The following is a 25,492-nucleotide window of genomic DNA, read 5'->3' as shown; positions in this document are numbered from 1 at the left end:
GTGAATTGTTTTTTAATGAGTTGTTGTGGGTTTCTTTAAACTCGGAGGAATGGTGAGACAGGAGAGGACAGGTCGGAGGGGAGAGCTGGAAAGGAGATGTGTTGGTGTTGGAGAAATGGTTGCAAGAAATCAAATCTTAAATGGTATTGTGATTACATTTTAAATGGTTGTGGTTTACATTTTAAAATCTTGTGATTTATATTTCAAAGCCTAGAAATGATAAAATAGGTATTGTGATTAGAAAAGTGGGTATTAATTAACAATTTTAAAATTTTGGGTAAAAATAAAAAGAGCTAACTAAATATGGGTACTACATGTAGTTTCTTCATTAATATCTAATCTTCCATATTTAATGAGACAAGTATATAATAATAATAATTGAAAAGAACATTGCTATAAGACATAGGATATGGCATATTGTCAATGAGTAATGATATGTGTACCAAAATTATGCATCAAAATATTACACCAACTGACGTGGTAATTTCATTTAACCAATCAAATTTATTTGAGGTGAGACTCGCTGTTTTAAAAAATAGTGTCAAGTCAGTAATGTTTTGGTGCACATATTATTATTCATTTGTGCAATTTAGTAACATGTCTCACATATTTCAATTTAAATTAAAAGTATGTGATACCCAATATTACTTGCACCAATAACAATATAGTGTTTGTGCACCCTAAATTGCTCTTTACCATTTCATAATTGAAAAAAAAAAAAAACCATCGTGATCCATACCATTTTCATTCCTACTCTCAATAAAATATCATTAACATTGAGATGTAAAAGCCAGAAATTTATTGCTACGAGATCAGCACTCATTTATTAGCATACAGAATAATAGAAATGTTTGAAAAGTTCTTAAAAAATCTCTTTCCTTCATATATGATCCTATATTTAGAAGAAAGGAAAATCGTTACAATGTCATATTTTTCAATCTACTTGCCTAAATTTCATTTAAAAATATATATATAAAAAATCATCTCTAGAACTTCTATTCTTTTAATATTTCTATCGTAGTATGATTTCCTTTCTAATTTTATTTTTCTTTGCTTCCTTCTACTTTCAACAGCCATTACCATTAGAAGAGTAGTTGTTCCCATAAGTTAATATTTTATTAAAAAAAACAAAACTTTCCTTGTGTGTGAAGAGTAGTTGTTCCCGTAAGTTTATTTGTATGCAAAGTCCCACCAAATTCTAATTTCTAAGAATTTGTGGACTTGTATCATCAAAGATAGCTATGGCTCCTACAAAGAAAATTAAGTACTTAGAGCATCTCCAATGGAGTGCCAATAAAATGGTACATTGCTATATTTAGCACATTTTAACAAAATTATTACTCTAATGGTGTTTTAAAAAGTGTGCCAAATTTGGCATATGCCAAAAGTTGTGACAAATTTGGCATAAAATATAGCATGAGTCAAATTTGACACAATAATAAATGTCAATTTTTTATTTACCATATTATCATTAATTTATTAATTAACTATTAATGGCTACTTTTTTATAATAAAAAATATAAAAAAATTACTTTTTGTAATTTTGTACATTGCAGTATAATTACAAATATTTAGTCAAATATAGAATTTACTCATATTTTGTGTCAAATTTGACACAAAATTTATCGAAGATGGTTTTAACAACTCATGAGATGTAAGTGATTTATAATAAGGAAAGAAAGAAAAGAGTCGATCTCTGCGCTGGGTTTATTAACATTTGAGTTGGAATCAGTATGAATGTTTTGCAGAAGCATTTCCAGCTTAGATTGTAGCTACTGAGTAGCTTTATTCTTAGATCAAATACATTAGGAATAATTTTGGTCTTTTTTCTAGGTACGTACCACATATATTGGAGAGTTTTATCTAAAGAGGATATCTCTCAATTTTTTTGGCATTACTATGCAGATTTAATAAAGTTTCTCTTGACATTCATGTGAAGATTTCAAATTGGAAGAGCACAACTTTAGAAAGGCTAACGTTAGTTAGAATAAAAGCATTTTGGTTACTCGGTAAGAAAAAAAAGCTTCTTTCGTATACACAAGAAAACCCTGCAATCCAGAACACAAATTTGTACACTCACTCTCTCCCTCTCTCCCTCTCCCAAACCAATCCTGTCCAAAGCCCATTCCTGTTAGATTACAAGAAACCCCACTTAATTATTTTCATCCAAACATTTTCACAACCCAAAACCATCAGATCGCCTACTTTCTGCGGTTGATTCAGAAACATCTGTTTCGGTTCCATGACTCTTTTTCAACTTTGCCACAAGAACCCACATGTTGGCAAGCTCGTTTTCTAGGTAAGCTTCCCTTTGCTTAGATTCCTCAACCCTTTTTTGAAGCTCAGCCTCTCTTTGTTCCTTCTCCACAAAAGCAGCTTCATATGAAAGCTCTCTTTCACGACTCATGGCCAGTTCTCTTTTGAATTCGGCAACAGACCCACCTTGATCGCTCCGCTTATTCATACTCTCTCTTCGTCCATTCTTGACCATGCCGCCACTTCTGCGCTGATTGGGGGAGTTCTTGGATGCGGCTAGATCAGCTGCTAGTCTTTCATTATGGTTCATCAGTTTTGCAACTTCTTCTGATAATGCCTTGAGTTCAACAGCAGCAGCTGAAGCTAAACCTTTGGCATATGAACTCTCCTCTGCCAGTTTCTGGTTCCGAACTTCTAGCTGCTCCTTTGCCAACATTATTTCAGACATCTTTTGCTTCATTTCTTCAATCTCGGCCTCCTGATTTTGACAAAAGCAAGAATTTCATTCACTTTCACAGTTAACAGAGCCATTACTGGGCAATACTTGTACTCCAGAAACTGATTAATGATACTGTGTTGGAAAGAAAACAAGACAAGTAATAATCCACGTCTTAGAATTATGTTTACTAAATTTATCCCGTGAAAGAATCATTTTTTAGAATTCACCAACAAGATTTGATTCAATTGCTAAAGGTTTAAACATTTGATAATTTCATATAGCAGTCATTTGGGAAATTTAATCCATTTCAAAGTTATAACCCATTTCTCTACCTCATTCTTTTTATTTCCAAGAGGGAGGAAGAGAGTGTGAGTTAAGGGTTTATAATCATAGTTCATTGGAATTTGACAACTGCTCAAGCCCAAAAGGGAGGGAGGAAAAACCTGGGCTTGTAGAAGTAACGCATCAATTTTTTCTTTTGATGTTGCATTCCTGTTATCTGTGCTAAGTTCTCCATTGCTGCTCTTTGTTTCAGTGGCTCTTTCTGGATTACTGACTACAGGGCTGAAAGTTTGATTTTCTAGTGCCTCAGAGAGCTGCTGTTTTAGAGAGGAGACCTGCTGTTTTAGAGAGGCTACTGCTTCATGCAACTCTTCACAATCAGAGACCTGGCAGGAAGATATATCAAGGATCAAGACTCAACTATTTGAGTAAAAAAAAATGAAATGAATATACATATTTTTGAGTAAGTGGTTACCTTTTGGTTCAGCTGATCCTGAATTACACGATTATCAGCAGTTTTAACCTGTAAAAGGGAGGATAACAATGCAAGACTCATCAGGAATTGTTGATCATATCAAAACCTTCAGCAATGACCAACAAGAAATTTCTCTCTTCTTTGGTACTTATTCTGCAGCTAAGAATCCTGAAAACTGTAAACCTTAGGGGAAATGATGACAAGAACATGCTAGAATATATAGGGGTTCCTGGACAACCACAGAATTTGAAACCGTACCATGGTGTGTCAAGTGGTATATTACAAAATCCAATGTTTGATTTTATAAATTGCGCTGCTTATAATTAATACACCAATTATCCACCATTGATGTTTTATTACCAGACTTGTTCTAAAAAAATATTGAGCATCTTCAAGAGAGATAATTAATTATGCTTGGAGGTGCAGATGAATCAACTTATGGTATACATGCATGCATGTCTACGCAGATCAAAGTGTGTACACATAATCACCTCAAGTTCAAATGATGTCTCATTCAACTGTGCCTTCAGTTCTGCAATAGACTGCAATATGAAAAATTAAATAAAAGTCAATTAAAAAAAATTAATACTTTATATAACAGAACAATACAACCAACCTGATGGGAAAACAGGTAAACTTACGTTTGATGCTTCAAAAGCATCCATTGTGTGTTGTGGAGAAATGGTGGAATCCCCAATTTGCTTTTCTAGCAAAGCAATTTGTTCGTTTTTTGCCATCATTTCATCTTTCAGCTTCCTCATCTCCTCCTTAATAACAGAAATGCCATAAGAATGAAGTTCTAAGAAAAATAAAGAGCAGTTGAAGAGAGATTATGAACATCAAATACTTACATTGATTTGATCCTTCTGAGGATTTCTTGCAGCATCCTCAGTCAACCTCTTCAAAGCACTAGAGTGAAGTGCTAGCTCTCCAGTCAAGATCTTTTGTTGCTCCCTTAGAAGATCTATCTGATCAATTGATTTTATGCTTGTCTGAAAAAGATGAGAGAAAGGAAATATAAATAAAGGAAAATAGAATAAAATGCAAGTATTTAAATCAATCCAGCATAGTAGGTGGATATTATTTTGACAACTTCCATATCCAGAATGCTGGTAATTTCCCAAGCCTACATATTGTCACAACTACTTTTGAGATAGAAACATGCTCAGATAAATAGTGTGGGGTTTAATCAACATCATGGAATTCATGCCCAAAAAGAAGAAAGAAAATCAATGACAATACAAGTACAAAACAAAACATATGGATATGCAGACTCAAGACAGGGTAATTGCATACCAGAGGTGTCTCCTGGCCCAACAAATTATCCTCATCTTCTCTGTCATCTCTAGACCCAGATAAAAGATCTCCAGACATAGGGCTCTCCATAGGTATGGAATGCGAATTTCTTGGTTCTGAATGAAAGTTGCCACTTACTGCTTGAGGTGTTGAAGGAGTACTGACAGACTTCACTCCACTAGATTTATCACTGGTAGTTGTCAAAGTTCCCACACCACTATCTCGTTTCTGATCAAGAAAAAGTACAGGGCTTTAAAATTATGCTAAATGTCACCAAACAGAAAATTGAGTAGTTCATAGAAAATGCATAAAACTGTTTCAATATAGAGCAACAAATCATATGTAATATATTGTGTATTTAAGGGACACAATTAAATAACAAAACAACTGAATTGGTAATAGCTAACAAGCAAATTAAAAACAGAACCATAAAAATGAAACAACACATACTCGTAGCTTTAACCAGTTTAATAATCCATGCTTCCGGGTCTTCTTCTCCTTTAGCATATCATCAGGTGATTCAGCATTTCCCTCAATCGGCACATAACAGTCAATGTTTTCATCATCTAAGATCAAGTCCCGTCTTTTGTGTGGTAGGTATGCAAGCTGTAAGTTTTAAGTTAATAATTATACTGTACTCATCCAAGTGAAAACCAGGTCAAATCAAATATGAACAAACATTTTGAATAACATAGTCACACCTCCTCTTCACCAAAGGAATGTCTTCTCCTAGGACCAGGTCGGTGTGAAAATCTTGATGATTGGGATGTTTTTGTTGAGACCAGGATCAATTTTGTCAATCGTTGAATTCTCCCTAATAAAGCAGCTTTCTGATCTTCTTCTTGTTCCAATCTAGACTGCAGCTTAACTTGACCATCTTCTAGCTTTACATCACACCAAAGAACGTGGTTCAAGTCTCATGACATTGTTAATCAGAAGATAATATAATACAATACAATACAAACTCTAATAAAGAATTATGTCACTGGTTGGTATTTTCAATTGACCCCCACCCCAAAGGGGTTTCTGGGGGGGGAGGCTTTAAATGATATAAGGAAAATATAATAGAAATTATTCACTTAATTGAGGAGTAAAAAGACTATAAACAGACAACTTCTACAGTTACTCCACGAAAGGTGTATTATCAAAGCACTATTTACAAATTGAAAATTCAGGCATGTGTGATGTTTCATGCTTTATTCACATCTGGTTGCTTCCAAAAAAGCAAAACTCTTTCATAGTAACTAATGCTTTCTGTTAATTATAAAAACTACTAACAACAAAAACTTTAAATAAACTAAAGAGATTAAGGAGTGATGGCCTAAAAGGTAATGAGAATTCCTGTTCAGAAATTATACAATGTAGTATTCAACAATATCATTTAGGGGATGAAAGTAATGCACAACACATACATACCCAAAAAAAAAAAACAAGTGATCGATGCTACTCCCAAATGCATTCTGGACTTACCAGGTTCCTTTACTATAAAGAGCCCCAACACTTATTTTTCTTATAAATAAAACCAAGATCTTAAAATTTACCTTCCTCTATAAGGAAAGCTCCACCATTTTAGCAAGTTCGTTTAGCCTCAACACTACCTTGTCTTATTATGTAGGTCTCAAACAATATAGTATATACTGTTGCAAAGCCAAACCAAAAAAAAAAAGTAGAGAAATGAGGTTTGAAAGAATATTAGAGCTTAGCCCTTCATGTTATAAAGTATGATTCAACTTCTTGGTTGATGTATCACAAGTTGCATGGCTTAGTTACCCATCTATACAGTATCCAGAATTTTATAATGAATCATCAATAATAGGTTCCACCATCAAGAATAACCGTCAGAAAGTGATGTCACACTCCAATAAAAAGAACTTTTTTGGTAACAAAAGTTTAGCAGCCAAGCAAAAAGCTGAATCACATGGGATAAAAGAATAAGAATCCACCTTTTGTTTCAGCAGGACTAGGTCCTCTTCTCCTATATCTTTCAGCTGAGGAACTGAAACTATACCCCGCCTCAATTGTTCCAATTCTTCTTTTAAACAACGAATCTCATTTTGATACTTCTTGATAAGCGATTTCTCATCAATAATCTGCAGGCATAGCAACTTCCAAAAATGACAAAAGGGAGAAATTTTTTTGAAAAATACATTCTCAAGGGAGAAATAAACAAACTTTGTTTTGTGCAGCTTGAATTTCGATGTGTTTAGCTCGATGAGCAAATTTCAACGTATTGTGAGTCTCTTCTGAATTGCTTGATGAAGGAGTAACAGTACAAATGAGCTGTAGATTAGACAATAAAGATATATAAGAAAATTATATATTACAACAGAAAAGGTGACAATAATCATCATCCCCTCACCATGCAAGTTGTAGGCACATAGAATTTGAAATATATAAATAAGAAATCTTACAGAAACACGTCCATGACCACTTAATGAAGACTGGAGGAGTCTGGTCAATTTAGAGTCTCTGTATGGTACATGGGTGGCCCTCGCATCTGTCAACTTTGATATAACCTGTGTCAACACAAGTGAAGATTTTTTTAGAATACATTATTTGTACAATAAATATTGAATTGTAACTAGAAATACATATAATTTTCTTTTCAGCAATCTATTAGCTATGTTAGATAGTGCAAGTTGCACATTCTTAATATAAGAGAGAACAAGAGGACCCCTAGAAACAGAAAAGGAAAACTTTTAAGGCTAAGTTTGTTAGGAAGGGGGGCAGTAAGAAGGGTGAGGAGCTTAGGATGGAGCAGGAATGAGAAGAAAGGAAAAAAGGATGAGAATCCCTTCCGTTGTGTGGTGGGAGGAGTTGACAGATGGAAGGATAACTGATTATTGAACTTGTGAAATTATTATACATCATTTTTCTTGAATTTTTATAAGATGGCATTTACCCTTAAGTATTCAGGAGGGAAGGGGAGCTAAAAATCCTTCCATTAGTAGAAAGATCCAAAATGGCAAAACTTTCTAATCCCTCCACTTCTCTCCCTCCCACAATCATTCTTGCCAGGCAAAGGATTTTTCCCCTCCTATTCTCTTCAACCTCTCACAAATCCCCTATGCCAAACAAAAGGTAAAAATAAAATAAGCAAAAGGTTGAATGTTGTTTTTGTTCCACTTAACTAGATTATCTAAACTGCATTTCCTAGCGCTGGCTTCTCCTGCTCAACCCTACAATCTTATCTTTGGAAGGCATAAGACTATGTAAACTGCATTTTTTTAGTGAATACTTAAAAGCTACTATATGGGTTCGTGGGAGAAAAAGTTCGTAGGGTTAATCTGGTGCAAGCAATAACCACAAGCGATCCTTAAAATAATAAGTGTGGTGGTGATCCAGGAAATATGGCAGGAGATGGATCGATCATGACAAGAATGAACTCTCCATAATGTAATGTAATAGAAGAGTCACAGTCAAATTCCCCGGGTTTTCTCCCTCATCGCAGATACAACTAAAGTACTTAAGTTGATTTACAAAGTTGTCTAGGAGAGATAGCTTAGTATGAACCTGATAGAAGTCGCACGGAAAATGATTTCTTAATATTCATTTTTACATATGATAAGTTAAAAAAGCTAAACTCGACAATTAAGTGAAGACCCCAAACTCATCCTTTCAAAAGTATAAAGCATAGACAACATAATGACTGCAGTCTAAGGCAATTTCTCTTCCCTAACCAAATATCATTAAAAACAAGTGTTCACCCAATGATATTATCCACACATTCCCCTATTTTCATTCTCTATTATATTAATTTCTAAGATGACAGTATACTTTTTCTCCTGATTTTTAACAAAAGGTGTATGGAAGAATCACTTGGTATAACTGATAAAAGTATATGATCTCTACACCTGACTCTGGAATTCTTTTGTATTAAGATGATGATATGGAAGAAGACAAGGACTGACAGAAAATTGTGATTTCTTAAATGTATGTCATTGATCATATTAAAACTTAAAATCTAAATATTAACATTGTAGCCTCACCGTCCCAAGAGTTAGTAGGCTTTTATTGATGTAAGATCCCTCTTTCCGTCTCACACCAGTAGTTTCAGCTTTAGAGCTCTCAGAACCTGCCAGATCAATGAGGTTCTGCAAGTATAAGAAAGATGTAAAAAATAGTTACGGAAGAATCATGGACATATTGTGTAAACTGTGTTTATGATCATCAACTACTGTAAAATATGAATTTAAAAGAAGCTTAGGAGGGTTTATTTCAAGCCTATAAAGAATTTAAAGAGAGATTGCATCCATAGATAGAACTGTTGCATATTTACCAGTTGTGACAAATTCACAGCTTCCCCTTCACAATTTTCACCACATGGGCTACTCTCTATAGTCTGTTACCAAAGAATGAAAGAGTCATGTTAAGGGGAAAAAATAAGACCAATAAACAAGCATGTAAACTAAAAGCCATAGGAACACAGAGTAATAGTCATAACACATATACTAAGACCAAAAAGAGACATTGCCAGTGATACTTCAATATTAAAACTATTTTCAGAATGTTGCAAAATACTGGCTAAGGCATTAGATGGGAAAACTATAAAGAAAACAGACAATTTTGCATTGGAAATCCAATTAATGTGACATCTTGTGTATCAAAAGAAAAATGATAAAAAGTAATCTATGATAAGAAATTGAAAAGCATTTAATAGGATAACCATGAAACTGAAAGAGAAATAAAATAAAACATTTTAAAAGCTGCCCCAGGTCTCAACTAAGATTGAAAGATACCAGTGTAAATATTGTATGGCTCCTGCTACTTTGTAAATTGAAATTTGTAGACCCGACATGTCGATGCTCTGTTGTTCACAATTGAAATGTACAACAAAGCCAAATGAGTTTATAAACTTGAACAAAAAAAGTACTAAGCAGGACAGTACAAATGATATAGGTGCTGTGCCAAGATTGCATGTTATCTATATAATGACCAAGTAATTAATAATAGCTTAGCATGCATTAATATTCGACAGCTACTCCAATTAGACATGTGGCAAAGTAGTATCCACATTTTCTTTATGTAATGGCTAAATATGTTTAAAAATATTGTGATCATTATTCCATCGGTTGAATAAGTTAAGAATTTACAATATTATGCACTTCTCATTCAATGTGCCACATAATAACACTACTATATATTTTATCACAAAATATGAGCCATGATCCATGATCCATCTGAAATGTGAAAAAAGATATTTAAGCTACAAAACATACACACGTGATACAGGCATAAATACGTGTATTGTAATAAAACACACAATGACAAAATGAAACCTAACAATAATTAATTGTTGAGTTAGTAGTGTAGCATAAGTGCATAAAAATTACACAAAACATGAGTTCTCATTGTTACCTTCTCCAGCTGCTATCAGTGAAAGGGCATGAGCTGGGGAAAGTACAACTTCTTCCTTTATCCCTTCAACAAACGTTCCCTACAGCCAACAATTGTAATTTGTTAGCAGTAAATTAGCTAATATATTAGGATTAATTGTAATTTGTTAGTTTCCTATATACTCCTAGTTTCATATATTCTCCTAGTTTCCTAGATTAGCTTCTCTAGTTTGTATATAAATACATGTTATTTTCTCAATGAAATACAAGGAAATATAACTCTCTTCACTTCATATATAACAAGAAACAAACTCCAAAGAAATTAGAAATTGATAAACTCCCCAAATTAGTAAATGTTTTATACTAAGGAAAAGGAAAACTTTATAAACTTTCCTTGCTAGAGGAATTTGCTATAGATTAAAGACAGAAAACTAAAGAGTTGTTTTATTTAAAAGAAAAAGAACATCATTAGAATTTTTCAAATAATGTAGCAATTGAAAATTTTCGAAAAATTTCATCCATACTGCATGACGTCATCTCCTGAAGCTGAAGATGATAACATTCAATCTCTTTGGAAACCGTTGATGTTGAATTTATCAATTAAGCATCAATATATAATGAATGAGACAACAGAGACAAAGCTAGAAGTGACAATGACAAATCTAACTCCAATAACGGTAAGAAATCAATGCTTTCTAATGAATAACGGTACCTGAGCATCCTCTCTAATTCTTAAATTTTGTCCTGCTGGATTCAACAAGTCATTAACAACCTGAAATGAAAAAAGCCTTGAAAGATAGTAAATCATTTGAAGTGTAAGAAACAATAGAACCAATTTGTTTAGAACATCGGATTCAGGATACTACAGTTCATTACTGGTTTTGGAAAAAACCACAACCTTAAAATTTGTAGCATAATAGGAAAGGCTGAATAAACAAAATAAAAATAAAAAATTACCTCATTATAGATTTCCAAATATGAGACACGAAGAAGATATTCTCTGTTTGGAGTCTGGGCCAAAAGCAAATGTCAGACTCGACAGTTTTTCCAATTTGAAAAGATGTGAGACAGAAAGAGCTAAGTGTATTCAATATAAAGTACCTCTTGGATTATGCTGAAAGCATCCTTGACAGCCAATGGTATAATACCAGGAGACCTTTGATCACCCTACATTTGGTGCAGAACTGATATAAGCACATCAATATCATTTATACCTAATCTCATAACCTGACTTTCTACATTTATAGTGTATTAATATTATAGCATCATGCAAACTACGAAGCAGGCTGCAAAAGTAAGATTTTAAAAGATTATAGAGTACTTAAAAGTCAGATTAAGGAATTCTACAAATCTTGAATTATTCCCTCATAAGAAACTATTTCCCAAGAAACTAAAATGTACAATTATTGTATGTTAACTAGATCTATCCAGTTAAATCATATAAAAAAAACAACAACAACATTACAGAAAATAAAGTTATACACTAGTGGACACTAGGATGAATGAAGATATGTGATCTCACATGCATAGTGTGCGTTTTCCCACTACTTGTCACTCCATATGCAAATATAGTACCTGCCAGAAATGAAATCACAGTCTCAGTAAATAAACATAATGCCACTTCCACCATTTGGTCATAATGACAAACTGCTATCCATTTAAATCAGCCAATCAGCCCATTGACCTGCCTATCAACAACTCAATGCCCTGGGCAGCCTGTGGAAGTAGTACTACTGTTGTAAATCATATAAATACTTCAATTGTTCATGTAATACAATCGGAAAAGGCAATGTTAACCCAAAAATTATCAATGTCAGATATTTAAGACATGTGAGCATGTGAGCAAGCCAAAAATAGTCCAGAAATTTTAGTTCACAGAGACAGAGCCATAGGATTCAAGGTACATACCATTGATGCCTTCCATAGCACCGCTAACAACATGCTGAGAAGCAACATCATAGACTTGTCGTGTTGTGGTAGTAGGGCCAAACACCCGATCTACAATATTTTAACAGAAAATAATAAATATCAAGATGATTTTCCTCAATTAATATACTGGACATATAACTCCTCATGACAAACAAATATTATTAGAATGATGTTTCACAGATCTTACCTAACTATAAGTTTAACTTAAGATGTATCTTATTAGGTAAGTCGTAACTTAACATGAGAAATATGCTACATTTTCCGTGATGCCACATAAAATGTACTAATCAGTAGACAACAGTTTTTAATTTTAAAGAGAACTTTGCTTTATTTTTTATACGATAAATAGTAATATTTTTTTTTTAAAAAAAGGACTAAAACTATTGCAATTACTCAAGTAAATCCAAAACGCGTGTGCATATAATAAAATTAAGGTATTTAAATTTTCATATGAATTTTGATTTTTGCTCTAACTGCCGCAATCTTTCATAAATTCATAATTATGTATATAACAGGAAACAACATAATTTACCATATGCGTAGGCTACTGATGGGTTATGTTCACTCCGCACAATAGACTCTCCATCGGCATACCATGCAATTTCCTCTCCTTGGCGAATTTCCCTCGGACTATCCAAGATATATACCCACAGTAAGCTTAATAAGTACTCAAAAATCTTAGCAATAATCCTCTAATTGAAAGTGAAAAATGCACCTGAGTGGACGAAAACGGACTGTTACTGTAACATTTTCTTTTGATCTCTCTACTTCCAACGGCATATTATCTGAGTAGAAGTACTGTGGCTTACTTCGAGCTGAAGAAGATGCAGGAGAGCTATGACCATCAATAGAAGTTTCTAAGAATTGTTTTGAAGACGATGTAGTAGAAGATGCAGGAGAATTAGCAGGTTTATAGCTACTTGGACCCAATTTTTTGACTTTTAATCCTTGTCTTGATGCCATTACCACTCAGAGTCAATCCTTCAAAACAATGAGAGAAAAATTCCACTTCAATATCATTCAGAGAAAAATTCCACTTCTTTGTTTCGTGAATGAAAGATGTAGCAAAGAATGAGCAATAGCACAATTTTCCTTGCTCTGGTAAAACCCTTTAACAAGTTAAAAGGAAGTATGACAAAGTAACCAGCTCAAACAACTTTTAAGCGACTCAGATGAATCACCATAAAGCAACCAGAGAAAACATAGAAACTAAATAATGTTAAATATGAGGTTTATAGCTTATAAACTGCATTGTAAGGACCTCAAGGCCATGAAAGAGAATGGCCCATTAATTAGCTAGCCTGTATTGTTCGGTAATTGAAATAATCAAAGACAATGACTGTACAAATTCGGCTTTCCTTTACTTTTCTTCTTGTCTCAGCAACCAAATAACATAGAAAATGCCTAAAACAATATAATAGTAATATATATACATATATACACACCACATATATATATATATATATATATATAAAAAGAAAAATTGCAGTTAGTTAGTCTTCTTCAACCTTTTCTTAAATTATTGCAAAAATGCCAACGTGAGTATAAAAGAAAAATTGAAGCAACCCAGCAGAGCTAAGCACAACACTACACTCTAATGTAAGCTCAATTATCCCATTTGCTTTATTTACTTTTCTTTTGTCCCCATTTTCCCGGGAACAAAACAGAGCCGTCTTCAGGATAAGATTAGAACATTACCTCCAACAATATCACACTAAGCATTGCGTAGATATATCGAGTCACACAATACGAGGATCTTCTTTATGATCGGAGAGAGTCAGATCTGTGAGCATTTGAGAAAGCAAAAAAAAATTAAAAGGTCATCACCATAATCATCATCATCAACAACGACATCATTATCATCATCGTCGCCGTAGCAAGAGTCAATGAAAAAGAAACATAGAGATACTAGTTTTTTTAACTTGCCTTGGAAGCGAGCGATACCCACCATCAAAGGCAAACGGCATTTCTCAATCCCAACCTCTCTCTTTTTCTTTTCTTTTCTTTTCTTTTTAGAGAGAGAAAGAGAATATGTACTTAATTTATACACCTATACATATAGAGGGAGAAAGAGAAACAAAGTCCAGCCAGCTCGACTAGAGAGAGAAAGTAAGTGTGAGAGTGAGTGGTGAGAGGGAGAGAAGGACGTAATGGTGGGGCAGTCTAGTTTAGTTTTTTTATATATTTATTTACGAAGGAAAAATTGTATTTTTTTTCGCTTTTTAGAGAGGGAGAGAGATGACTTGGGCAGGGAGAGAGAAACGCGCAGTCACAAGAGTTGCGTCGCGAGCATTGAAGAGGAGAGGAGTGTGTGGGGGGCCAGTATGAACTATAAACAGGTAATAGTATTATCGGAATTTTCTCGTTTACTACCCTTTAATACGGCAAAATTCAGTTTTTGTACTATCTATTACGAGTATTACTTATTTGGTATCTTCTATTTTGAGAATCAATTAAAACTAGTACAATTTTGGTTATCAAATTTTATATAGTGACTAGTTTGGCTTCCATTAATTAGTTTTTTTTATGAGGTTTTATTTTTCAAAATTAATTAACCTTGTTAAAATAATAATAAAAAAAAACTTAATAAATAAATATCGTATATTAAAATAATCTAAATCAAATGGGCACATTCATGTCTCTTTTATATTACGTTTTCTATCTTTTTCTCTAGGCCCTAGTCTGAATATCGTTCTCTTTTCTTATCTTCTTCTCTGTGTTGTAGGTCTGCATCTCTTAGGCTCCATCTTCTCAATGGCATAGGTTGGTTTTCTCTCGTATCTTCTTCTACCTCTTTTATTCTTCCATATTCAGCCATGGCTTCATACAATAGCAAATCAGTTAGCAACAATGATGTAAGGTTTAAAAATAAAATAAGTAGGTGTGGAAAAAATGTGTTCTGAAAATCAGTGAGACAAAGAGAAATTCAAATAGATTTTTTTATCGATGTCCATATAAAGCTAAAGAATGCGACTACTTTGGTTGGTGGAACGAAGAACAATGGAATGAAGGTGATAATGATGAAGAAGATTGGGAGAGTGAAGAGACTTCAAGCCCAGAAAGTATACAAAGCTTAAAAAGCAAAATAGCTATTGGAAAGTTTTTGATAAAGAGTTTATGTGTCTTTGGTATGTTTATGATGGTTTTGGTTATGTTTATAATATGCAAGATTTGAATAAGATTTTAGCTCCAAATTTGTTGCAAAATATTTCTTTTTGGTTATGCTTTGGTTTTGGTATATGAAACTTGTTGCACTGTAATCATACTTTGATTTTGGTATATGAAGTTGATTTTTTCAAAAACTTGCAAATTAACTTTGGAAATAGAAATCTACATTCTACATTTTGAGAGAGCATCAATAAGATTGCAAAATGAAATTAATTGCATATTTCATCATAAAACCACAACTGTCAAGTTTCAAAATAAATAAGCAAACCAACTATCATAATTTGAGTTGCATGACATCAAGTAAGTAACCTAAAATAAGGCTAAGTGTGTCTTTGCTTTACAAAATAAAGCCAGCACATTACATCAAAATAGTCACCAACAATCTATGGTTTATGCCATACAAAATGAACAACATTCGACATATATAACCTAAGACAAAATAAATATGTTCTTCAAAAGTTGTGGTTGTGGTTCTACTAACTATTGTGAGTTGAGAAAAGATTTAATGGTGCTTCAGACAAGTGCATCTCCTCAGCTGATGGCTCTAAGCTCTTAACTTGAACCTGAAAAATATTTATATGTGAGCAGATCAGACAATTACCAAACAAATTAGAAATCAATAATGTTAAGTTTAAATTGTGTACCTCAGAAGATGTTCCAATTATTGTCCCTCGGCCTCTACCTTTGCTTTTTGTTGTTGGTACATTTTTTTTGCCTCGACCACTTGTATTTCACCGGCCCTTGCCTGTTGGTGGTGGTACTTGTGCTTAAGAAGAGCCTTCAGATGGTTGGTTCTTTGATATGATTCTCGTATTCTTGCAAGTCCTTTTGTTATGTCCAAACTCGTGACAATTCTTACACTTTTTGGTGCTAAAAACACACCTCTATGGTTGGTTTTCTGTCACTAATGGCAATGGTCTCTCATCTCCAGGAACTCTTCTTCTGCGATGCTTTTTGGGTCTTCCTGGTTGCACCTTTATGACAGGAGACAATAATTCTTCATCACCAAACTCAGGCCACATAGATTCATTAGCTATGGGATGAATTACACCCAGAAAACTCTTCCTCCGCATTTCAGTGGTGGAGTATGGTGAGCAATAATCTTCTATGTTGGCCCTAATTTTGCTTATACAAGCAGCAATGTGAATACACGATATTCCTCTCACCTGTCATTGCCCACAAATGTAGTACCATTCATTTAATCTAACAGTACAACTTTTCTTGTCACAATCAACCTGAAATTCTTCTTCACCAACCCTTGTTACGTGTGCAAGTTGACCTATCTTGAGTAGTTCACGTACCTTTTGTTGGACCTTTGGAGTGAGCTTGTGCTCCCATCTTTCTATAGTATTTTTCCTAGCATACATCATAGTTGATTGTTGCATTCTTATCCCTTCCAATAGTCCAATTCGCGGCTTGTATCGATGCTCCTCTATCCAATCATTGAATGACTCAACGAAATTGTTGATAATGTGTTCTACTTTCGCTCTAGTGTCAAACTTGCTCAAATTCCAATGGTTGAAGTCAATATTTGATAACCACTCGTGTGCCTCTGAGTTGAATTCTTTTATCATGTCCATAATGAGCTTGAAAGTGTCAAAATTCGTTGTCTCAGCTGCTACCACAAACAGAATCCTTAGTTGTGATGTTCCAAACTTTTTTATCATGTTGTTCTCAATGTGAAAACAACATCACCGGTGTTCTGCCTTTGGTATAGCAGCCACGGCCTCAATCAGTCCCTACATAAATGAAACATATTCTTAGCTTTATGCAAGTGTGTAAATAAATATGAAAATAGATGGGAAGATACAACACTAACCTTTTGTCTATCACTCATGATGCACCATGGCTGGCCACTGGTACTGTCCCCAAATTCTCCCCTCAATAACTCCAAAAACCAACTCCAATTATCTGTGTTTTCAGCTTCAATAATTGCATAAGCAAGGGGGTAGAAGTGGAGGTTTGCATCAACCCCGCAACAGCCAAGAAGATGCCTTCGTATGGCCCTTTTAGATGACATCCATCTAATCCAGAAAATAGTCGACATCCAACTAAGAACCCACTTTTGACCCCTTCCTAACATATGAAAATTCTCTTGAACTGTGGCTGCATTCTTGGGGCTTCTACAATCTCACCATCATCTATATTGACTGTCACAAGTTGGCTTTGTACAATAGTAGCACTTCCAGGGCCAGACCTATGAATCATAGCAGCATATCTCCATAAATTTGCATAGGAGTGTACATAACCACCACCAACATCTCCTCTTGCCTTCCGTATCGCTTTCCATAACTGTATGTTAGTTGCCTCGATGCCGAAGTTTTCTTTCAACTTAGCCCTCATTTTTTGCAAACTCAGATTAGGCGTTGTAGCAAAACTATTGTGAAGCTTCTATGCAATCCAGCTAGAGGTTCCTGTCATATTCTTCACTATACATTGGCATTTGTGCTCCTGGTTCAATGATTTGATGATAAAGTGTCTTCCATCAGGAGATAAGGAAGCACAGATCCTCCAAGTGAATCATTTTGCTCAATAAAGTGTTGTGACTCTGCTTCTAGCATGCTTCACTTTACGCGGCTCAAAACCTTCTTCAATAGTGTAATATTTCAACACATCCCAAAAGTGCTTGTGGTCCCTAAATCTTTGCCACAATTGAAGCACTATCTTCCCATTCTGGTAAATATCTCCAATTTTTAATATAGGCATTTTTGAGTTTGGATCAACAACCATTTTTTATCTGTGTACTCTCTTGCAACCCATGTGACCATCCTCATCACTATCATAGAAGCCCCATAAAAAGCCTATGTCTCAGATTCATCACATTCCTTTGTAAAATTAGAGTTGTTTTCATAATTTGTTGAACTCTCAAGCCTCCCTTTTCCCAATCCAAGTCGCTATCATCAGTTGGACTTGACAACTGCTCAACATTGGCTTCAACGGTCTCATTTGGCATTTTATGAGCCCTTCGGGCAGCATATTTGTGCTTCATGTACAAACCACTTAATGATGCACCAGATAGAAGTAACAACATAAAAAAATGGTTAAATCTCAGCTTAGCTTAATACAGAAGGCAAAGCATTTATATATATATAGTCATATTGAAATGGCTATGGAACTTGTTCTTTATATAGTCACGAATTTACCAGGTTCAAATGGCTGAGGAATGTGTTCTTCATTTGAGGTAGCAACTGTATTTTCAACAGCTTCAATAGGTGGTTCAACTACAAAGTCTGTTGGAAGAAACAATATCACAAAATAAACAACGTCTTCCCAGAGGGTATCAAGACATATGTACATTACAATTCATTACCTGCTTGAACTTGTTCTTCATTTGAGGCAGCAATTGCATCTTCAACTGCAGGTTGTTCAACTTCAGAGCCTTTGGGAACTTCAAACTGAAATGGTATGGGCATTGGAACAACTCTCTTAAGCGCACGTGATTTCATACGACCACGTATAACACTAGGAGATTCAATATCGGTTGGTTGCTCCATCAGAAGCTTGCACAATCATATTCCCTGTCAAATCCCTCCTGTCTTTTAATCCTGCAAGAATATGCAAGTTTGGGTCAACAAACAGATAAAATTCAAGACATTGGATCAACAAACAAGTCTTACGTATGCATATGTCATAACCAAAAGATAAGAGTAAGTTATATACTTTATGAGTAGCCACTACCGAGTAGAATGAAGACAATTCAAGTAATTAATTAATTTCTTACTCTATTGTCTATCTCACACTCTCTTTCTCATAAATAAATGAAAAATATACTTAAAGTTGTTTAGGATCACAATAGCAACTCACTTGACTCATCTAGTTAAATAGATTTATTTTGGAATGATAATAACGTAATGGGTACATCAAAGCCAAATATGTAAAACTTTGAAAAAATTTAGACTCCAGCATATGACCCAAACAATTGCAGGCTCTTTAAAGCAAGAAAAAAGTTCAAAGATAAATGTTAATAACTAATGGATTGCGTATTATATTAAATTGTGTGCACCCAAAAAATTGTGAAGAGAAAAGCAAAAACAGGGAACCTAATGGGAAACAGATGGGTCATGGTTACCCAATTTCAACAACATCAACCTAGTTATTCTCGTATTACATTTTTTCTTAGCTTTCTATATGACTCAATATTTTTTTTCTCTTCTTTTGATGCTTCTAATCATTTTTAGCCACATTTTTTTCCCATTGATTACTAAATAAAGACACAGACACAGACACATATATGTAAATATATAGGCATGTTTGCATGTATACACTAGCTATCATTTTTTCTTAGTCGTACTCTTCAGACTAAAAAAACCAAGAAAATCTTGAATAAACCCAACCAATGAAACCCAGGAAAACCAAAAATAATAAAGGAAAGCAAAAAAAAAATTAAAAAGAAACAACTCATTAACCTTGCAATGGTCGTGTCTACACCAAATAACGATCAATCTTCTTCTTCGGCCTTCTTCTCTGTTTAAGGTGCCTCTCCGTTCGTCTGCAACGTTAGGAAGCTTTTCTTTTTCTTTCACCTACTCTCTTGGCTTGTAAGAGAAGCTAAAGAAATTGAAGTCCTACCCTTTCCCCTACTTTATTTTATTGAATATCATTTATTGATTAAGTTTTTATTTTATTATTATTACTTAATTTCAAAATAAGATTAAATAAAAAAATTAATAGATGGAAAACTGGACATTACAAAAATTGATGACCAAAATTGACAAGGTACTAGTTTTAACTTATTTTCAAAACTAAGGGTGTCAACTGAGTAATACTAATAATAAAGGGTACCAAAATTAAACTTTTCTAAAATATAAGGTACTAAATGGGTACCTACCCTAGTATTATTAGTTAAAACAATTTTTTTTTTGAGTAAAAAACAAGGTATCCATTAAGAATATGATCAATAAAGTTTTGGGGAGTGTTTAATCAACTTAATAAACTCCTTCAACATCAAAGAGCTAGGAGTAGTGACATTTATTTTATCTACTAATATTTTACAATCTGACTCAATACAAGTGACTTAGAAATATTATGAGGAGCACCACCTAAGGGCTTGGAGGAGACCTTGAGCTTCCATTAATAAAGGTGGAAATTTGCCTAACCAAGGTATTGATATGGTTGCAACAACTCATCCTTTGCTATTGTGGATGATTGCGCCAAACCCCATTTTGTTTAGTGAGGGAGATTGGGCAGCATCAATGTTAAGTTTTAACTAGCCAAGGGGAGGGGGACGTCAAGTGCTAGATCGATCAACTTTAACTATAGGCGTGGGAGATGCAATTGGGTCTTTGGATGCTTGAAATTCCTGCAAGTAAGAGAAGGTCCAATCTACTATATGCTGATGTGTGAAAATAAGTTTCAATTGTGTGCACAATCTTAGCTTGGGTCGACACCACAGAGCCATCATCAAGAGTTAGTGATTTGATGCGATTTGTGGCTTTCCTATGACTAGTTATTCTGTGGAAATATTTGGTATTGCGATCACCTGATTTCAACCAGGAAACACAAGACCTTTGTTTCCAATAGATTTCCTCCATATACAATAATTGATCAAGATCCTTCTGAAGTTTTATGCATTGTGCAAGACCCTCCGAAGAGGAATCACTGAGTTGTCTGACATTCAAAAGTTGATTCTATGCATTTTGGGTTTGATTCTTGAAGTAAAAACCAACTTGTTATTTTCCAATTAGAGAGGGTGTGGGCATAGAGGTTGATCTTATCTTTGAGGTTGTTGATGGGTTTGTCTCAGTTGGGAAAACTCTCCCAAACAGAGCGAATTGTAGAGACGCAAGCAGGATCATTTAGCCAAACATTTTCAAAGTGGAATCTTGGAGGCGTTCGGTTTGGAATGTGGTCTGTTTATTGTTTAATATGAGTTTGGGGGCTTTATGGTTTGAACTGAAGAAATCAAGGTGAGACAATTGAGGGGTGCTGAATAAAGTGTCCCAATATTTATTGATAACAACCCAATCAATATGTTTCATAGGTTTGGTTAATTGTTGGTCCAAGTAAAGGGATCCCCAAGAAAATCAAGTGATCTTAGTTCAAATTTGTCCATGAAGTCACAAAAATGATTAGAGACACCTCTGTTGTTGTTTCCTCCATGTTTATCTTTAGTGTAAAGAAAGGAATTGAAATCACCCATTACAAGCCAAGGGTTATTGTTATTATTTAATCCAATTCAATCAAGAAGGTCCCAAGTTATGTGACGTGAGTTTGCATTAGGTTCACCATGAAAACAAGTTAAATGGAAACTAATGTTATCATGTAATCTAATATAGCACTTAAAATGATTAATATTATAAGAAAGGAGGGTTACACTAATGTCTTATTTTCAAAAGCGTAAAAGGCCTCCGCCAAAATTAAGCTTAGGAACTTCTAACCCATTAGTAAAATTAATCCTAGACTTAGGGCCTCAAGAGCACATTTTGGGAGTATGGACTCCATGATGAACAAAATGCTAGGATTGTGTTATTTTAGGAGTAGGGATAGAGTACGGAATACTTGGTCGCTCCCAAGACCATGAGCATTCCAACTAATGATACACATTCCTGTTGACGGGTGTGTTGAGCATCACCCGCCTCGTCAGAGCTAGAATCGAGAGGAGTAGTGGATCGACATTTGGTTCTCTTGAGCACACCTCGAGTTTCACCTTCATGGATGATGTATTGGTGTTGTTCCTTTTGAGATTCCTGTGGCTTTAAATATGGTACCTGAGGTGGGTGATGCGCTCCTAAGTCAGCTAGAAGTCGAGAGAGTGAGTGAAAGTTTATGTGGCAGGGGGCTGGTGCTAAGCCTGGAACATGCATCATAGTCATGGTGGTAGCGGGTCTGGAGTCAGACCAATTGGTGGTGGTTGGGAGAGCCATATAGTGGGTGCTTTGGAGTGACATGTATAGGGAAGCAGAGTCAATGGCTACTAGGGCTGTGCAAAATTTTTTACAACCCGAATAAACCGCCCAAACCAACCCGAAAAAACCGCCAAAAAACGCAACCCGAATAAACTGACCAAAATTTAAACCGTCTAATTATTACATTAGGCGGGTTGAAAATAATTATCAACCCGCCCAATATAACCCAACCCGCCCAATTAAGAATTTATTATTTTTAATATATTTAAATAAATATATAAATTAATTAAGTTTTATTTTAATTTTTTTCCTATAAATTTAAAATATTGTTTTAATCTTAAAAATATAAACTTCACACTATTAGTACTAGTATTTAAAAGAAAAAAATTACAAAAATGTTTAAAAAAAAATTACCACTTTTGTTTGGATGGGTTGACCCGACCAAGCCGCCCAACCCGCCAAAAAAATATACAATTTCGGTTTGGGCAGGTTAACCCGACTAACCCACCCAAATTATTGAACGGGTTAAAAAAAAAAAAAATTCTTAATTGGGCAAGTTACGGGTCACTTTTGCTAACCCGATTATGACATTGGACGGGTAAAAATGTCTTGTAACCCGACCAACTCGCCCAATGCTCACCCCTAATGGCTACATTATTAAGAAAGTGAAGTCCATAATCAGATGGGAGGTGAGTTGAAGAGACCGGTGGCCCCTATGATGGAAGTCTCTCCAATGGTTCTAAGGGAAAGGGACACATGGGTGAGATTGTCAATAGGCGACCTTAACTTGATGCGGTTGTTGGCAATGTAAAAGGGGTTGGAAGTGATTTGAACTTTGGCTTTAAGAGTTAGGTCATATCTCATGGGGGGTGGGTTATTTGATTCATCACATTTCTTAAGGAAATCAGTACAATAGTTGACAACATGGCCTAGACATCCACAGTAGTGACAAAAGTCAATAAAGGTTTCCGAAATTGAATTATAACCAGAGAGGTTTGGCCATACCAGAAAAAAGGAGTCGGTGCCTCTCAGGAGGGACTGGGTTACATTAAGTTGAACACGGAGCTTGAGATAGGGGCTCAAATATTCTTTCATAGAGGCAGGATTGACTTCTATAAATGCTCCTAGGATGGAACCTAACTTGTGGGCAAAAGCAAGTGACCTAAGAATTAGGGGGTTTGGTGAGAATATCAAGGGAATGAGCGGATGCTGAATTAGGGGCTGCCATTGGAATAAGATTATGATCAAAGTGCCAAGGTTGGCCATTGAGAACTCTCCTTCTGTCGCCTTCACATCCAAACTCAACCAAATAAAAATTTGGTTCATTTTAAGAGATGTTAATGGTAAATCTCCTTTGCCATAAGGATTTGACTTTGTCAAGGAAAACTTGCTTGTTGAAGGGTCGAATAGTAAAAACTTTGACAACAAGGTAGAAGACGGGTGATGGAGAGCCAGGAGCTTCAGGAACGTTTGTAAGAATGTGAATGCGATTCTCAGTTTCAGTGAGGTTAAGGGCTACAGACAGAGATTGTGTAAATTCATCCATTATCACTACTGAAAAAGGAAAACTGGCTATTCTTTTTTGGGGCAAACTAGAAGAAAAAACAGGAGATGAGAGTATGAGATTGATAGAAGCATACCGAAAGAGGCAAAACATACTCTGTTTATAATACTTAATACAACTCCAAATTAAATTACTACATCCCATCCATTTATCAATCACCCAAATATTCCAGTGAGCAATCATGAAAAATTCCCACGGGAAGTGAGAATGAAGATCATATATATCCATAAAACAACTAGAAAATCCAAATAGGAAGCCATTACTATGAGCAATGATGATTGCCCAAGGTGGAAAAAGGGGTGAGAGTTTATGATGATCATTGACTCCATAAGGAAATTTTTTAATGAAGCTAGATTTTATTCGGATTCTTACAATTAGTAACCTAGCTAATAACATTGGTTTAATAAGGAGATTTATAATATTGATAAGACTGTGGAGGTATGATTTGATTTGAGTCTTACAACTAATAACGCTGGCATTAATGGTGGAGAGAGGATCACGAGTTGAAACCCCAAGCCACATGGGTAATGGTTGCCTGAAGAAAGAGAAGAAGGAACTGGCACTGAGTACTTGGGGGATGGGGTGGAAACTCATGGCTAACGACATGTACTGCACAATCAAAGAGACAACTAAGTAAGTGAGATGTTGAAGAAAGGCAAAGAAACCCTAGCAGAGCGATGTTGCTGAACTATCCAGAAGCTAGAACTTTAGTTAAGACAATTTCTCAATTCATTTCACACTCAAAACATTTTCCCTAGAAAACTACAAATTTTGTATCAAAAAAGTACCTTTATTAGATTTCCCCGAAAATTTGCAAAATTTAGAATGTTGAAAAGTGAAATTAATTTACTAAAAAAGTTAAATTTTATATGAACTTATGAAGGGGTTTTTTTAAAAAGGAAATATGAAGGGTTATTAATACTGGATAAATCATTAATACAAAATTATACGCAAATAATTAAAAATAAAGTATACATTAAGAAAAATATATAAATAAATTAGAATTTATGTAAAATAAATAAATAAATAAATTATTTTGTAAAAATTGTCATGTGGTTTTTAATTTATTTTTTAAATAAGCGTTTAGATTTAATTTAATTAATTAATAATTTAAAATTATCAAACTTTGACGATTATTTAAATATTGGAAAATGTGTGTTTATTCGATTATAACAAATTTGAATATTATATTGTAAATTCGATTTAAATTTAGAAAAATAAATACATAAAATTAAACTACTTTTTTCAACTACATAAAATATTTCACTGCTAAAAACAACTCAATGATAATTTATATAAAACGGGATAAATGTAAAAGGGTAAATGTCCATTTGATACTTTGTATTTTATCGAAATACAAATTTAGTACTCTCTGTTTTTTATAATTATCAATCAGTATCCTCTATTTGCAAAAATTACATAGTTTGATACCATCCATATGTTTAAATTTGTAATATTCTCATATTACCCCTCATTTTAATAATTTATTTGATTTTTCAATTGTTCTATTATTTTTAAATGATTTAAATATATTTTCAAAATTCATAAAATAAAATAAATGTTTAATTAAAAATTTAAAATAATTTTAATAAGAAAAATTATTTTTAAATAAATTTAATTAATTAAAAACAAAAAATAGAAAAACTAATTAAAATCTTATTAATTAACTTTAAATAAATCTAAATTTTAATTTAATTAATAAAAAATACTCATATTTCACACACTCTCACTATCACCATCTCAATTCCCGACCCACCCATTCTCACTCTTATTTTATTAATTTATTTGATTTTCAATTGTTTTATTATTTTTAAATTATTTAAATATATTTTCAGATATCATAAAATAAAATAAATGTTTAATTAAAAATTTAAAATAATTTTAATCATTTAAAAAGAAATT

The 25,492-nt window shown here is 34.0% G+C and overlaps 1 protein-coding gene and 2 long non-coding RNA genes across 5 annotated transcripts; 1 reads left to right on the top strand and 2 right to left on the bottom strand.

Moving 5' to 3' along the window:
* Positions 1-2,009: 2,009 nt before the first annotated feature.
* LOC133823407 (kinesin-like protein KIN-7K, chloroplastic) lies at positions 2,010-13,989 on the bottom strand. Of its 2 annotated transcripts, none has more exons than XM_062256176.1 (25): positions 13,940-13,989; positions 13,712-13,796; positions 12,729-12,994; positions 12,546-12,643; positions 11,993-12,082; positions 11,607-11,659; positions 11,186-11,251; positions 11,042-11,095; positions 10,797-10,856; positions 10,107-10,185; positions 9,488-9,555; positions 9,028-9,090; positions 8,738-8,842; positions 7,160-7,264; positions 6,921-7,028; positions 6,692-6,838; positions 5,450-5,632; positions 5,199-5,354; positions 4,749-4,976; positions 4,304-4,444; positions 4,094-4,219; positions 3,944-3,994; positions 3,453-3,500; positions 3,139-3,363; positions 2,010-2,734 (listed from the first exon to the last, which is right to left on the bottom strand). In XM_062256176.1, the coding sequence occupies exons 3-25, from the start codon at positions 12,974-12,976 to the stop codon at positions 2,177-2,179; spliced, it is 3,060 nt and encodes a 1,019-aa protein (XP_062112160.1). In that variant the 5' UTR covers positions 12,977-12,994; positions 13,712-13,796; positions 13,940-13,989; the 3' UTR covers positions 2,010-2,176. The 2 variants fall into 2 exon arrangements, with proteins under 2 accessions (XP_062112160.1, XP_062112161.1); XM_062256177.1 differs by having other exon boundaries at positions 4,094-4,216.
* Positions 13,990-14,224: 235 nt separating this feature from the next.
* On the top strand, positions 14,225-15,219 carry LOC133823408 (uncharacterized). Its single transcript, XR_009888306.1, has 2 exons — positions 14,225-14,352; positions 14,739-15,219. It is a non-coding gene; the product is annotated as an uncharacterized LOC133823408 (long non-coding RNA).
* A 153-nt stretch (positions 15,220-15,372) lies between these two features.
* On the bottom strand, positions 15,373-24,309 carry LOC133823406 (uncharacterized). Of its 2 annotated transcripts, none has more exons than XR_009888305.1 (6): positions 24,052-24,309; positions 18,492-18,726; positions 18,325-18,411; positions 17,001-18,180; positions 15,826-16,920; positions 15,373-15,744 (listed from the first exon to the last, which is right to left on the bottom strand). It is a non-coding gene; the product is annotated as an uncharacterized LOC133823406 (long non-coding RNA). The 2 variants fall into 2 exon arrangements; XR_009888304.1 differs by lacking the exon at positions 24,052-24,309 and adding an exon at positions 19,588-19,836.
* Positions 24,310-25,492: the final 1,183 nt, after the last annotated feature.

Source organism: Humulus lupulus, chromosome 3 (assembly GCF_963169125.1).
Source record: "Humulus lupulus chromosome 3, drHumLupu1.1, whole genome shotgun sequence".
Taxonomy (NCBI): Eukaryota; Viridiplantae; Streptophyta; class Magnoliopsida; order Rosales; family Cannabaceae; genus Humulus; species Humulus lupulus.
This window is presented reverse-complemented; position numbering and strand designations above follow the sequence as displayed.